The 15,984-nt window shown below is 50.4% G+C and overlaps 1 protein-coding gene across 20 annotated transcripts in view; it reads right to left on the bottom strand.

Moving 5' to 3' along the window:
* MACF1 (microtubule actin crosslinking factor 1) overlaps positions 1 to 15,984 on the bottom strand; it is a 519,073-nt gene that overhangs the window by 341,892 nt on the left and 161,197 nt on the right. For all 20 annotated transcript variants that reach the window (XM_075336189.1, XM_075336201.1, XM_075336203.1 and 17 more), the window contains one exon: positions 8,932 to 9,199. In XM_075336189.1, the coding sequence (XP_075192304.1) occupies positions 8,932 to 9,199 (268 nt within the window). The remainder of the gene's footprint in view (positions 1 to 8,931; positions 9,200 to 15,984) is intronic.

The raw sequence follows: 15,984 nt of genomic DNA, 5'->3' as shown, positions 1-15,984 counted from the left end.
TAACCAGTGATGAAGCCGAGTGCCGCTCCCAGCGAGCTCGCTTAGACTGTCTGGGACTGTCGTCCGTGTCAGAGCCTGCGCCCTGGGATGCATGGGACCCCCCCGGAGCACTGATTTGTTCCAAATGAGGGCGTATCAACATTGCCCATGGTCCGTCTGGACTGCAAAGTCTCTAAGATGTTAGTCACAGTCACAGACCTATCAGCCGAAACTGCAACTCCGTCCCTGTCCCTGGACAGGGTTCACAGGTGGTTCCTTTAGCCACCTCTAGCAGAGACCCCGGCTGACCAAGTGCTACAGGGGAGCATTGCACACAATGGGGACAGTGGAACCTGCCGTGTGGAACAGTATCACGTGCAGTACAAGCAGCATAGAAAGCCTGTGCCTTGGCACCCTTTCTATTTTGCTGCTGTTGTCTAGCCATCTAGAAGCATATAGCCAAGAATAGCGACCGTACAGTGCAATGTATAGCATACAAGCAGAAAGTACAAATGAACACTTCAGCACATGCAGTACAAGCAGCATAGAAAGCCTGTGCCTTAGCACCCTTGCTTTCTTGCTGCTGTTGTCCAGCCATCTAGGAGTATATAGCCAAGAATAGCGACCGTACAGTGCAGTGTATAGCATACAAGCAGAAAGTACAAATGAACACTTCAGCACATGCAGTACAAGCAGCATAGAAAGCCTGTGCCTTAGCACCCTTGCTTTTTTGCTGCTGTTGTCCAGCCATCTAGGCATAAAGTACAAATGGCATTAGTGGGGTCAGCCCTTCAGGTGCTGCTTACCGCCCGCACAAAGGCGGGTGTGTGGTCGCCCGAATCCTGTGACTGGTTGCCCAGAGCTTGTCTCCCTTCTCCAGCCCAGACTGCGTGCAGGAATGGCTGCCGGCGTCTTGTGAAGAGGGGCGGGCCGTGGGCGTGCCCCAGACAAGAGCGGGAAACTGGCGTCCCACTGTGTCCAGTGAAGGGGGCTGGAGAATGCAAAGCAGACTCCAGCTCTCGGCGCTGACTGTCTGTACAGCGTCCCGCCCCTCCCCTGACTGGCAGGGCTGGGGGCGGGAACGAAGCGAAAACTAGGCAGCAAAGCCGGGGACTCGAGTAATAAGCGCGGCCGTCCATGTGCACGGCCAGCGCGGAAGTCCCCGGCGCACCACAAGTCCCAGCCGCGCCACAGTGTAAAACACCCCGCAGCGGCCGGCGCGGCAGTTTTTAACACATAAATTCACTCAGCTAAGCTGCAGTGAATAATAGCACAAGCGCTCCGCGCTGTTGTCCCCGGCGCACTAGCACTCCCAGCAATGCTGGTGTGTGTGTGCGCGATGTGTACGGGGACACAGAGTACCTTAATGTAGCAGGGCCCTGTCCCTGACGATACCCAGCTCCATATCCAGCAGGATCTCCGGGTCTGTGGATGGAGCCCGGTCTCAGTGCCTGGAGACCGGTAAGATCCCACTTCACCCAGAGCCCCGAGGGGGGATGGGGAAGGAAAACAGCATGTGGGCTCCAGCCTCCGTACCCGCAATGGGTACCTCAACCTTAACAAACACCCGACAAAAGTGGGGTGAGAAGGGAGCATGCTGGGGGCCCTAGTATGGGCCCTCTTTTCTTCCATCCGACATAGTCAGCAGCTGCTGCTGACTAAACAGTGGAGCTATGCGTGGATGTCTGACCTCCTTCGCACAAAGCATAAAACTGAAGCAGCCTGTGATCCACGGGGGGTGTATATGCAGAAGGGGAGGGGCCTTACACTTTTTAGTGTAATACTTTGTGTGGCCTCCGGAGGCAGTAGCTATACACCCAATCGTCTGGGTCTCCCAATGGAGCGCCGAAGAAAGCTGAAGCTTGGGAAGTTAAAGGGAACCTGTCAGCAGAAATGTCCCCTAAAACCTAACAGATTCCCCCTCTGCAGCTCCTGGGCTGCATTCTAGAAAGGTCCCTGTTATGATTGTGCCCACTTTCTGACCGAAAAAAAGTGTTTATAAAGTTGTACCTTTTTGGCTTCTGATTCTGTAAATCCGTCACGGGGGCGGGCTGCCTGATGGCCGTTATTCTGCCCCCTGGTCCTGTATGCCGCCCCCATCGCTGATTTCAATACTTCTGGACGCCGCCCACTGCTCCAGCCATCCCCGCGCATGCCCAGTGCCCATCTCTCGGGGATGAGCACTGTGCCCAGCGTCACCACTGGTGACGTGCACGCAGGGTTAAGATTATGGGCGGTGCTGTGATGTTTATTCCTAAGCAACCGCCCATAATCGCGGGACCGCGCTTTCGGTGTAGTCACTGCTCCGCGCTCTTCCCATCTATTTCCTGCCTCGGGGCAAGATGGGAAGGAGGCGAAGTGAGGTCAGCAGCAGCGCGCTTGCGCAGAAAGAAGCAGGCCGAGGGGGAAAGCGCGGTCCCGCGATTATGGGCGGTTGCTTAGGAATAAACATCACAGCACCGCCCATAATCTTAACCCTGCGTGCACGTCACCAGCGGTGACGCTGGGCACAGTGCTCATCCCCGAGAGATGGGCACTGGGCATGCGCGGGGATGGCTGGAGCAGTGGGCGGCGTCCAGAAGTATTGAAATCAGCGATGGGGGCGGCATACAGGACCAGGGGGCAGAATAACGGCCATCAGGCAGCCCGCCCCCGTGACGGATTTACAGAATCAGAAGCCAAAAAGGTACAACTTTATAAACACTTTTTTTTGGTCAGAAAGGGGGCACAATACTAACAGGGACCTTTCTAGAATGCAGCCCAGGAGCTGCAGAGGGGGAATCTGTTAGGTTTTAGGGGACATTTCTGCTGACAGGTTCCCTTTAAGGCAACCATTTCGGGCATAGATTCCCTGGTGAGGGAATGCATCTCCTCTAGAGAAGCAGAGATGGCTTTGAGAGCCCACACTGCTGCAAAAGATGGGGAGAACGAGGCCCCTGCCGCCTCATATACAGAATTGGCCAGAAGGTCAACCTGGCGGTCAGTGGAATCCTTAAGAGAGGTGCCATCAGCCACTGATACAACGGTCCAGGCTGAGAGTCTAGACACCGGAGGGTCTACCTTTGGTGAATGAGCCCACTCCTTGACAACCTCAGGTGGAAAGGGAAAACAGTCATCAGAACCACGCTTTGGGAAGCGTTTGTCAGGACAGGCCATAGGCTTGGTCACAGTGGCCTGAAAACTGGAGTGGTTAAAGAACACACTCCTTGTCCTCTTAGGCAAGGTAAACTGGTGCTTTTCTGCCAGAGAGGGTTGCTCCTCTGATACTGGCGGATTGAGGTCCAGTACAGAATTAATGGACGCAATCAAGTCACTAACATCTGAGTCACTTTTGGACAGATCAATGGGGCACATGGAGGTAGCCTCCGAGCCCCCAGTAAAGGCATCCTCCTCGTCCTGCGAGTCAGCTCTTGAATCAGAGCCGCAGGACGAGGAAGGAGAGGGGACCCTGCGTCTCCTTTTAGGAGGACGGGGTCTGGGACCAGATGAAGAATCCTCTGTGAGCTCCGCTGAGAGAGCCCTAGCAGCAGAGGCACCCTGTGAAGGGGGCTGATGCATGTTCAGCAAAGTCCGGGACAGCTGTCCCATGGAGTCGGCAAAAGACTGGGAGATTGACCTAGAGAAGGATTCTACCCAAGCCGGAGGTTCAGCCACTGAAGCCGGAGCAGCCGGAGGGACCACTGTGGGTGCGATTCCAGGCTGAGGCACTGTCAGGTTAGAGCAGGCATCACAATGTGGATATGTGCTCGGTTCAGGCAGCACGAGCTTACATGCAGTGCATACTGAGTACAGCCTTGCAGCCTTGCTCCTCGTGTGAGACATGCTGCTGGAGTGGGGGCTCTGAGCCAGAATGACCCCCAGAGAGTATATAAGAAGGTCCACAACCGGAGGTTGTGGCTTACCAGACCGTTTGTGTGCCCTCCAGATCCCACAGCCCGGACCCCCAAGCAGCTTAGCAGGGATGCTGCAGCCAGCGCTGATCCAGAGAAAAACGCTGATAAAATGGCGCCGGAGCGAGGAGAGGGGGCGGGACCTGCTCTGAGAGCGGGATCTGGAGGGCCAAGGAGACTTACAGGGGAGGGGACATGTACTCAGAGAGGAGTGTCCCTCCCCTGTGCCGAACGGCCGCTGGGCGGAGCCGCACTGTCCCTCTGCATGATTGACATGCGAGGGCAGTGAAATCGAAAGTAAATTTGAGCGATGCGGCCGGCGCGCAGGCACCATCGGCGCGGTTCTCAGGCGACAACCAGAGAACCGGCCGGAAATGTCAGAAAAGTTACACAGCACACTCTCCCACCATAATAAAGTACCGGGACCCCCCGAATATAAACGTCTCAGGTACTTAGCTTGCTGAGACGCAGGGTTCCAAGTCCCTGGGGATGAGTGCTCCGTCCAGCAGGATCCTGAAGGGCTGCGGATGGAGACCGGTCTCCTGCAAAGCAAGGAGAACCGTGCTGGCTCCCACTTCAAGCCAGAGCCCGAGGGATGGTGAAGGAGCGCAGCATGTAAGGCTCCAGCCTTGGAATCAACCTTAACAACACCACCGACACAGTGGGGTGAGAAGGGACATGCCGGGAGTCCAGGCTTGGACCCGCTTTTCTTCAAAAACTTTCCAAAAATGAAAAATCAGATGAGAATGCATGTGTGGATGTATGCCTCCTGAACACAAAGCAATGAACTGGCTAGATCTGGTTATCCAGGGGGTGTATATGCTCAGAGGGAGGAGCTACACTTTTTAGTGTAGTACTTTGTGTGTCCTCCGGAGGCAGAAGCTATACACCCAATGTCTGGGTCTCCCATAGGAACGATAAAGAAATGGCAGATGTGTGAAACGATCCAAAGATGGATCAGCTATTGGATCTGTTCAACAAAAGTACAGAGCTTGCTCTTGAATGACAACAGGCAGATGTTGGTGAATTTGCACACACAGTGAGGCAAAAGCTTTTGGAGCCTGGCATTGTTTCAAGAAAGGCAGCAAAGAAGGCACTGTGTATGTAGGAGTTGGGAGAGCAAGCCACTGGCCAAATGATTATTCAGCTGGCAGCTAACTATTGTATACGGAGGCCCTAAGAGAAACACTACACCTAACTCGGCAATCAATGATGTCATGTAAGTAGCCAATATAATCAGCTATACAAGGAAAGCTCAAAAAAACATCTACACACATCTCTCGCCATAATAAATGCCAGAGGTGTTTTATTACGTAAGCTTCCTGCTTCGATTTAGTGGCCCTTTAATGTTTTTATAAGCCTGTTGAAAGTGGAATTGTACGTCACTGCATATCAGCAGAGCGCTATTGCATGTTATGCTGCAACTTACTAATACCATATACATTTGGCCTCTTCTATTACTTTAGGAAACAAAAGTTGGATTCCTACAAGATCAGTTTTTTGCCATTTTTACAAGATATAGAATAGATATGAAAAAGAAGAAGAAATAATAATAATAATAATAATAATAATAATAATAATACAATGGCCATTCATTTTCTGAATGTAGATACTGAGAATATTGTTGAAATGCCACCCAGCCCTTCACAGTTGTGCCCATTAATACAACTGAACGTCAAACAGTTAATGTTTGCAAAACTGGCATTTCAATTACCGGTTATGAACTAAAGTCTAAGGCCCCTTTCACATTTCGCTTTTACTTACGTTCATTGGTCCCCTCGGGGTATCTGTCCGAACTGCCCCTCCCCCATCCCGCAAAGCGTGTTTCGGACGCAGGCACCAACAGGGCCATTGACTATAATGGAGCAGAATCCGGTAGCGTGTGCTCTGTCTTACTCAATTTTCGGGCATGTACGTTTTCTGCAGACGGACACCCAAACGTAGTCAACTAGGTTTTGGTGTCCGCCTGCAGAAAACGTATATGCCCAAAAATGGAGCAAGACAGAGCACACACTACCGGATTCTGCTCCATTATAGTCAATGGCCCTGTCGGCGCATGCGTCCAAAACACGCTTTGCGGTGTGGGGGAAAGGCCCTACGGGACCACTGAACGTAAGTAAAAGCGCAATGTGAAAGGGGCCTAAGTCGAGCAGTGTATGATATGCACAATATCCCCAAAAAATTAGTTCATACCTTTGATAACAAGCACATATCTTCACGAAATCAAAACCAAAATAAGCAAGAGCATAAGTTGATAGCTATGCAGAGTGTAGGAGCATGTTCACACTGTGACCATATAACTGACAAAACTTAAGATAAACAAAATACGCGTATACCCTGCAGTAAGCATGTAAATAGAAATTGCAAATGTAAATAACACGGTACTTAGTAAACCTTATTGTGGTGGGATGGCTTCTATGCTTTTTTGATTAAAAACGGTGTCAAGAGTTTCATAGTTTTTAAGATTGAAGGTAGACTTAAAGGAAACCTGTCAGGTGCAATATGCAACCAGAACCACGAGCAGTTCTGAGTGTATATTGCAAATCCCTGCCTAACCATCCCTGTATACACTAGCATAGATAAAGAGATCTTTAGAAAAAGTATCTCTAAAGATCTTTTATCTTATGCTAATGAGCGCAGCGACTAGTCCCAAGGGTGTTTATATCCCCCGACTAGTCCGTCCTGTTTGCACGTTAGTATGTCCACAGGGGTGTACTAACATGCTATTCAATTCATCATAACCAGTGGTGCCGCACGTACCTGTGTTCACTGTGACCGCGCTTCTGAATGCCGGACACTTCCGGTCATGTGCAGTAGACCTCTCTGAAGCTGGAACATGTACACCCGGCTTCATACTGCACATGACTGAAAGTGTCGGGCATTCAGAAGCGCGGTCACAACGAACGCAGGTACACGCGGCACTGCTGGTAATGCTGCATTGAATAGCATGCTAGTACACCCCTGTAGGTGTACTAACATGCTAAGAGGGCGGCTAGTCAGGGCATAAAAGCCCTTGTAACTAGTGCCCTTGCTCATTAGCATAAGATAAAAGATCTTTAGAAATACTTTTTCTAAAGAACTCTTTATGTATGCTACTAGATACAGGGACTGTTAGGCAGGCATTAGCAATATACACCCAGAACTGCTCGTGGTTCTGGGTGCATATTGCACCTGACAGGTTCCCTTTAAGTCCATAGAGTTCAACCCATAGCCTAACATGTTGATTGAAAACCCCATGGAGCAGACAGTAAGCTCCATATTAGGGGAAGAATTCCTTCTCGACTACACGTACAGCAATCAGACCAATTCCCTGGATCAACGCCCAATCACAGAATCTAGTGCACATAACCAGTAATATTATATTTTTCCAAAAAGGCATCCAAGCCCTTCTCTTGAATGTTAGTAGTGAATCAACCATTACAACATTATGTGGCAGAGAGTTCCATAGTCTCACTGCTCTTACAGTAAAGAATCTGCTTCTATGATTATGATTAAACCTTCTTTCGTGTAGATGTAGTGGATGCTCCTTTGCAATGGTCGCAGGTCTAGATGTAAAAAGATCATTAAAAAGATCTCTGTACTGTCCTCTCATATTTGTACATTGTAATATGATCACCCCTAAGCCTGTGCTTTTCCAAACTGAATAACCCCAAGTTTAGTAACCCATCTTGGTACTGCAGTCCACCCATTCTCTTGTTTACCATGTTACTTATATGTTCTATGGCTATTTACTTACTCGAGAGTACACATTCATTTTGTTTATATTTTAGATCTCCACAAAATCATCAAATCTGAAGGTGAATTCTGCCATCCAACTAGCAGTAAACTTCACTAACTAAAGTTAACAAATGATTAGGAGTAAAGACCCAGTCACACACGAGATCTCTAACGAGATCGTTGCTGAGTTACGGTTTCTGTGACGCAGTAGCGATCCCGTTAGCGATCTCGTTATGTGTGACACCTACCAGCAATCAGGCCCCTGCTGTGAGATCTCTAGTCGTTGCCGAACGGTCCGGATCATTTTCTTCAAAGGCGATGTCCTACTGGGCAGGACGCATCGCTGTATTTAACACCTTCCAAAGACCTCCTAACACAGTCCCAACGCTCACCGAGATCGTTATACAGGTCGCTCATCGTTAATGCGTCGTTGGTAAGGTCTGACATCTCACCAGCGGCTTACCAGCGATCCTTATCAGGTCGTATCGTTGTCGGGATCGCTGATAAGTCATGGTGTGTGACTGGGCCTTAAGACAACCGGGTATGCAACTGCTTACCATCTTATCCCATTAGAAGAAAAAAAATCCACAAATGTGTCAATCAGAAAAAGATTGGAAAGGGGTGATAACATGAAGAAAAGTTCACGTATACCATACTGGAAAACTTCTTTAGCTTTACATAGCTCAATTTAACTATTCAACAGTTGCATCTAGGACTTTTTAGTTTTGAATTGGTCCACAATGTTTAAAGATACCAGAGGTGTAAAAGTAAGTATGGGGGGTTGGTGGGGTGATGACATAACAGGATTCCACCTCAGATTGCCTCCATGTACCTCTAAATATATTATGTGCTTCAGCTTTTAAGCCAGGGTCAAGAGAACATCTGTTTGTATTCTTCTTCTGTTCCATCCCATATGCCAATCTTCCAGGCTCTGGAATGGGACACAATGTAACAGGGAAGTCCACCGTTTCGGGAGGGGGTTCTGCAGCATGCAGGATTTCTCCCACCGCCTTCTGTGACAACTGAACTTTCTCTTACATCCAAACTGAATCCAGAGCGCAGAAGAAGGGCATATTGGACAGAATAGAAAAGGATGGAAGAAAAGAATACAGAAGGAAGAAAAGAATACAAAGGGTCATGTTACCGAACTGCGATGCATGCATACTGGCAGAGCAGCCAATGCAAGTATAGTCAAAGAAGAATAGTAAGGAGCAGTGAAGACACACCATTGTGGATCCAACAGTAGTTGGCAACCCCTTTAATAAAAGAATGCTAAATTAACATTCATTATATACCCGTATAGTATAGCGTCATTTACTTGAATTAGTGTTTGTATGTTCAGTACCTGCATTTCTTCCACCCAGGCAAGGAGCTCATAAACAAATCTGAGGCTGCCTTCATCTTCTGATGAGGATAAAGCAAGAAGCTCTGCCCGACTCATTGGTTTCCGAAACCAAGATGTGGAAGAAGTGGCTGATGTGTGAACACCTTGTTGGGAAAAAGTGTTAAGGGACACAGAGGTTTGCAAGTTTGCACCGATGAAATTCCCTTTTCTGTACAGGTTGGAATATTCCAGTCTCAGTGTCAGAAGCTCGTCCTGAATCCGTAGAACTCTAAAAAATTAAATAAGAAAATGAGCTTACAGCATGTATTAATTATACAAGTAGTATACAATTAGAAATTATTATACAGCATAAAAGCAGCTGCAGACATATATTAAACTGACAGATCATGTCAGATACAATATTACTATGCTACAGCTTTATGTAAATAGATGGGTATATAAAATTGGTGAAATAAGTATTGATCACCAATTTTCTAAGTTAAAGTATCTCTAAAGGTGCTAGTGACATGAATTTCTCACCAAATGTCAGTAACACGTTATCCAGTCCACACAGACAAATAATTCAAACTATAGATGTCCACAAATTTAGTGATACGTAATAAAGAGAAATGACACAGGGGAAAAGTATAAAACACGTGAAGAAAAATAGGTACAAAAAGCTATGGAAAGTCATGACACCAGCTGCAATCTATCAGTAATTAAAAAAGAATCCTGCCCCTTAATGAAAAATAATATCAGCTGGTTCAACTGATGGCCTATAAAAAGGTGCTTCATTACGATGGTGCCACACAAGAAACATCTCATGATGGTAAAACCAGTGAGCTGTCTCAAGATCTTTGCAACCTTATTGATGCTAAACATACTGATGGCATTGGTTACAGAAGAATTTCTAACAAAACTGAACGTTCCAGTGAGTACTGTTGGGGCCATAACCCAGAAGAAGGGAATTTTGTTTACTTACCGTAAATTCCTTTTCTTCTAGCTCTAATTGGGAGACCCAGACAATTGGGTGTATAGGCTATGCCTCCGGAGGCCGCACAAAGTATTACACTCAAAAGTGTTAAGCCCCTCCCCTTCTGCCTATACACCCCCCGTGCTCCCACGGGCTCCTCAGTTTTGGTGCAAAAGCAAGAAGGAGGAAAAAGAATTATAAACTGGTTAAAAGTAACTTCAATCCGAAGGAATATCGGAGAACTGAAACCATTCAACATGAACAACATGTGTACACAAAAAAACAGGGGCGGGCGCTGGGTCTCCCAATTAGAGCTAGAAGAAAAGGAATTTACGGTAAGTAAACAAAATTCCCTTCTTCTTTGTCGCTCTATTGGGAGACCCAGACAATTGGGACGTCCAAAAGCAGTCCCTGGGTGGGTAAAATAATACCTCATAATAGAGCCGTAAAACGGCCTCTTCCTACAGGTGGGCAACCGCCGCCTGAAGGACTCGTCTACCTAGGCTGGCATCCGCCGAAGCATAGGTATGCACCTGATAGTGCTTCGTGAAAGTGTGCAGGCTCGACCAGGTAGCCGCCTGACACACCTGCTGAGCCGTAGCCTGGTGCCTCAAAGCCCAGGACGCGCCCACGGCTCTGGTAGAATGGGCCTTCAGCCCTGAGTGAACCGGAAGCCCAGCAGAACGGTAGGCTTTGATAATTGGCTCCTTGATCCACCGAGCCAGGGTTGATTTGGAAGCCTGTGACCCTTTACGCTGGCCAGCGACAAGGACAAAGAGTGCATCCGAGCGGCGCAGGGGCGCCGTACGAGAAATGTAGAGTCTGAGTGCTCTCACCCAATCTAACAAGTGCCAATCCTTTTCACATTGGTGAACTGGATGAGGATAAAAAGAAGGTAAGGAGATATTCTGATTAAGATGAAAGGAGGATACCACCTTAGGGAGAAAATCCGGAACCGGACGTAGAACCACCTTGTCCTGGTGAAACACCAGGAAAGGGGCTTTGCACGACAATGCTGCTAGCTCAGACACTCTCCGAAGAGAAGTGACTGCTACTAGAAAAACCACTTTCTGCGAAAGTCGTGAGAGGGAAATATCTCTCATTGGCTCGAATGGTGGTTTCTGAAGAACCATCAGAACCCTGTTTAGATCCCAGGGTTCTAACGGCCGCTTGTAAGGAGGAACGATGTGACAAACCCCCTGCAGGAACGTGCGTACCTGTGGAAGCCTGGCTAGGTGCTTCTGGAAAAACACAGAGAGCGCTGAGACTTGTCCCTTAAGGGAGCCGAGCGACAAACCCTTTTCCAGTCCAGATTGAAGGAAGGACAGAAAAGTGGTCAAGTCAAAAGGCCAGGGAGAAAAACCCTGAGCAGAGCACCACGACAGGAAAATTTTCCACGTCCTGTGGTAGATCTTGGCGGACGTTGGTTTCCTAGCCTGTCTCATAGTGGCAATGACGTCTTGAGATAACCCTGAAGACGCTAGGGTCCAGGACTCAATAGCCACACAGTCAGGTTGAGGGCCGCAGAATTCAGATGGAAAAAACGGCCCTCGAGATAGCAAGTCTGTTCGGTCTGGTAGTGTCCACGGTTGGCCGACCGTGAGATGCCACAGATCCGGGTACCACGACCTCCTTGGCCAGCCTGGAGCGACGAGGATGGCGCGGCGGCAGTCGGTCCTGATCTTGCGTAACACTCTGGGCAACAGTGCCAGCGGAGGAAACACATAAGGGAGCTGAAACTGCGACCATCCTGAACTAAGGCGTCTGCCGCCAGAGCTCTGGGATCTTGAGACCGTGCCATGAACATTGGTACCTTGTTGTTGTGCCGGGACGCCATGAGGTCGACGTCCGGCACCCCCCAGCAGCAACGGATCTCCTGAAACACGTCCGTGTGAAGGGACCATTCCCCTGCGTCCATGCCCTGGCAACTGAGGAAGTCTGCTTCCCAGTTTTCCACGCCTGGGATGTGAACTGCGGATATGGTGGATGCCGTGGCTTCCACCCACATCCAAATCCGCCGGACTTCCTGGAAGGCTTGCCGGCTGCGTGTGCCGCCTTGGTGGTTGATGTATGCCACCGTTGTGGAATTGTCCGACTGAATTCGGATCTGCTTGCCCTCCAGCCACTGCTGGAACGCTTTCTGGGCAAGATACACTGCCCGTATTTCCAGAACGTTGATCTGAAGCGAGGACTCTTGCTGGGTCCACGTACCCTGAGCCCTGTGGTGGGGAAAAAAACGCTCCCCACCCTGACAGACTCGCGTCCGTCGTGACTACTTCCCAGGATGGGGGTAGGAAGGATTTCCCCTTCGATAACGAAGTGGGAAGAAGCCACCACCGAAGGGAAGCTTTGGTCGCCTGAGAGAGGGAGACGGTCCTGTCGAGGGACGTCGGCTTCCTGTCCCATTTGCGTAGGATGTCCCATTGAAGGGGACGCAGGTGAAACTGCGCGAAAGGGACTGCCTCCATTGCTGCCACCATCTTCCCCAGGAAGTGCATGAGGCGCCTCAAGGGGTGTGACTGGCCTTGAAGGAGAGATTGTACCCCTTTCTGTAGTGCCTACTGCTTGAACAGCGGAAGCTTCACTATCGCTGAGAGGGTATGAAACTCCATGCCAAGATATGTCAGCGATTGGGCCGGTGTCAGATTTGACTTTGGAAAATTGATGATCCACCCGACACCCTGGAGAGTCTCCAGGGAAGCGTCGAGGATGCGTTGGCATGCCTCTTGAGAGGGTGCCTTGATCAGCATCCAAGTACGGGATCACCGAGTGACCCTGCGAGTGTAGGAGCGCTACTACAGTAGCCATAACCTTGGTAAAAACCCGTGGGGCTGTTGCCAGGCCGAACGGCAGTGCCACGAATTGCAGGTGTTAGTTTCCTATGTCGAAGCGCAAGAAGCGCTGGGCTCTGGAGCAATCGGTACGTGGAGATAAGCATCTTTGATATCGATTGATGCAAGGAAATCGCCTTGGTACATTGAGGCGATGACAGAGCGGAGGGATTCCATCCTGAACCGTCTGGTTTTACATGTTTGTTGAGCAGTTTCAGGTCCAGGACCGGGCGGAAAGACCCGTCCTCCTTTGGGACCACAAACAAGATGGAGTAAAAACCGTGGCTCAGTTGCTGAAGAGGAACCGGGATCACCACTCCTTCTGCCTTCAGAGTGCACAGCGCCTGCAGAAGAGCCTCGGCTCGCTAGGGAGGCGGGAATGACCTGAAGAATCGAGTCGGGGGACGAGAGGTGAACTCAATCTTGTAACCGTGAGACAGAATGTCTCTCACCCAGCGGTCTTTTATTTGTGGCAGCCAGGTGTCGCAAAAGCAGGAGAGCCTGCCACCGACCGAGGATGCTACTAGAGGAGGTCGAAGTCATGAGGAAGCCGCTTTGTTAGCGGCGCCTCCGGTGGCCTTTTAAGGACGTGACTTAGACCGCCATGCATCAGAGTTCCTTTGTTCTTTCTGAGACCTTTTGGACGAGGAGAATTGGGACCTGCCCCGCCCTGAAAGGACCGAAACCTCGACTGCCCTCTCCTCTGTTGGGGTATGTCCTGTTTGGACTGGGGTAAGGATGTATCCTTTCCCTTGGATTGTGTGATGATTTCATCCAGACGCTCGCCAAACAGCCTGTCGCCAGAAATTGGCAAACTGGTTAAGCGCTTTTTTGGAAGCAAAATCTGCCTTCCATTCCCGTAGCCACAAGGTCCTGTGGAGTACCACCGAATTGGCGGCCGCGACCGCCGTACGGCTCGCAGAGTCCAGGACAGCAATAATAGCGTAAGACGCAATTGCCGAGGTCTGGGTGGTAATGGATGCCACTTGTGGCGCGGCCGTGCATGTGGCTGCTTCAATTTGCGCTTGACCTGCTGAGATAGCTTGTAGCGCCCATACGGCTGCGAACGCTGGGGCAAAAGAAGCTCCGATAGCTTCATAGATGGATTTCAACCAGAGCTCCATCTGCCTGTCAGTGGCATCCTTGAGCGAGGCCCCCTCTTCCACTGCAAGTCCGCCAGTCTGGAGATTGGAGGATCCACTTTGGGACACTGAGTCCAACCTTTAACCACGTCAGGGGGAAAAGGATAACGTGTATCCTTAAGGCGCTTAGAAAACCGCTTATCTGGACAAGCATGATGAATCTGGACTGCCTCTCTGAAATCAGAGTGGTCCAGAAACATACTCGGTGTAAGAGAAGCTGACTCCTCCGCCGGAGGAGCTGAGGGAGAACTATCCAGCATTTGATCGATGGACGCAATAAGAACGTTCACTATGGCGTCCCCGTCTGGAGTATTAAGATTGAGAGCGCCCTCAGGATCAGAATCCTGATCAGCTGTCTCCGCATCATCAACCAGAGATTCCCCCCGCTGAGACCCTGAACAATATGATGTCGAGGGAAATTCTAAGCGAGCCCGCTTAGTCGGTCTGGGGCTGGGGTCTAAGTCAGAACCCTCAGTCTGGGATGTATGAGATACCCCGGGAGGACATTGTTGGTCCAACTGAGGGGGGCCAGGGAACAATGATTCAACAGAGTCCCTTTGCTGAGATACCGGCCTGGACTGCAAGGCTTCTAGTATCTTAGTCATAGTCTCAGAGAGTTTTGCAAACTCCGTCCCCATCACTAGGACAGTGTCAACAGGTGGCTCCCCCTGGGCCCCTCTTAGCAGAGGCCCTGGCTGAAGAAGTGTCACAGGGCCGAACATTGTACACAATGAGGGTCAATGGAACCTGCCGGCAGCTGGGTCGTACAAGCGACGCAGTCAGCATAATAAGCCTGTGCTTTGGCACCCCTGCCTTTTGTGGGCGCCATGCTATTGTTTTCCCTGAGTAACACACTAGGGTATATAGCCAGAATGAACTGTGCTCATACAGTGTAAAATATATACTATAAACAAATAATGTATCAATACACTACAGCACCATGGGGCTAGCACCACAGGTGCTGCTTACCATCCGCCTAAAGCGGTTATGAGGCCACCAGAGACCGTGTCTGGGTCTCCCAGGGTTAATCCCTCTCTGCAGCGTCGGAGGAGCTGACAGGAATGGCTGCGGCGTCCTGACGAGAGGAGGGAGCCGTGGGCGTGGCCGAGGTGCTCACACTGTGCACAGTGAGGGGGGTGGAGTATGGAAATCATACTCTAGCCCTCAGTGCTGCTCGTTCCGTGCAGCGTCCCGCCCTTCCCCTGCCTGTCAGGGCTGAGGGCGGGAGAAAGGGAAACTAGGCCGCAAGCAAGCCGGGGACTCGAGTATACGCGTGGCCGCCGTAAAAGCGCGGCCGACGCCGAAGTCCCCGGCGAACTACAAGTCCCAGCCGCGCCGCAGTTTCCCATGGCAGCGGCGGTTAGCGCGGTAGCCCCTACGTATAAACACACTCAGCGACGCTGAGTGTGTAATGGCACAGTTTAACCCGGTCAGCGCCGCGGTCCCCGGTGCACTAGCACACCCAGCAAAGCTGAGGTGTTGCCGTGCGCGGTCCCCACAGGGATACAGAGTACCTTCACGTAGCAGGGCCATGTCCCTGAACTGTACCCGGCTCCTATCCAGCAGGCTCCACAGGAGTTGTGGATGAAGCACGGTCTCAGTGCCTGGAGACCGATAGGATCCCACTTCACCCAGAGCCCTGAGGGGGATGGGGAAGGAAAGCAGCATGTGGGCTCCAGCCTCTGTACCCGCAATGGATACCTCAACCTTAACAACACCGCCGACAAGAGTGGGGTGAGAAGGGAGCATGCTGGGGGCCCTATATGGGCCCACTTTTCTTCCAACCGACATAGTCAGCAGCTGCTGCTGACTAATCTGTGGAGCTGTGCTGTGCGTGTCTGACCTCCTTCGCACAAAGCAAAAAACTGAGGAGCCCGTGGGAGCACGGGGGGTGTATAGGCAGAAGGGGAGGGGCTTAACACTTTTGAGTGTAATACTTTGTGCGGCCTCCGGAGGCATAGCCTATACACCCAATTGTCTGGGTCTCCCAATAGAGCGACAAAGAAATGGGAAAAACATCATTGCACCATGAACTGGCCATGATCATGTGCTCCCTTGAAAATTTCAGAGAGGAAGGTGAAAATAATCAGAAGAGTAGTCCAAAAGTCAAGAACCACCTGTGGAGAGC

This window comes from Anomaloglossus baeobatrachus, chromosome 2 (assembly GCF_048569485.1).
Source record: "Anomaloglossus baeobatrachus isolate aAnoBae1 chromosome 2, aAnoBae1.hap1, whole genome shotgun sequence".
Taxonomy (NCBI): Eukaryota; Metazoa; Chordata; class Amphibia; order Anura; family Aromobatidae; genus Anomaloglossus; species Anomaloglossus baeobatrachus.
This window is presented reverse-complemented; position numbering and strand designations above follow the sequence as displayed.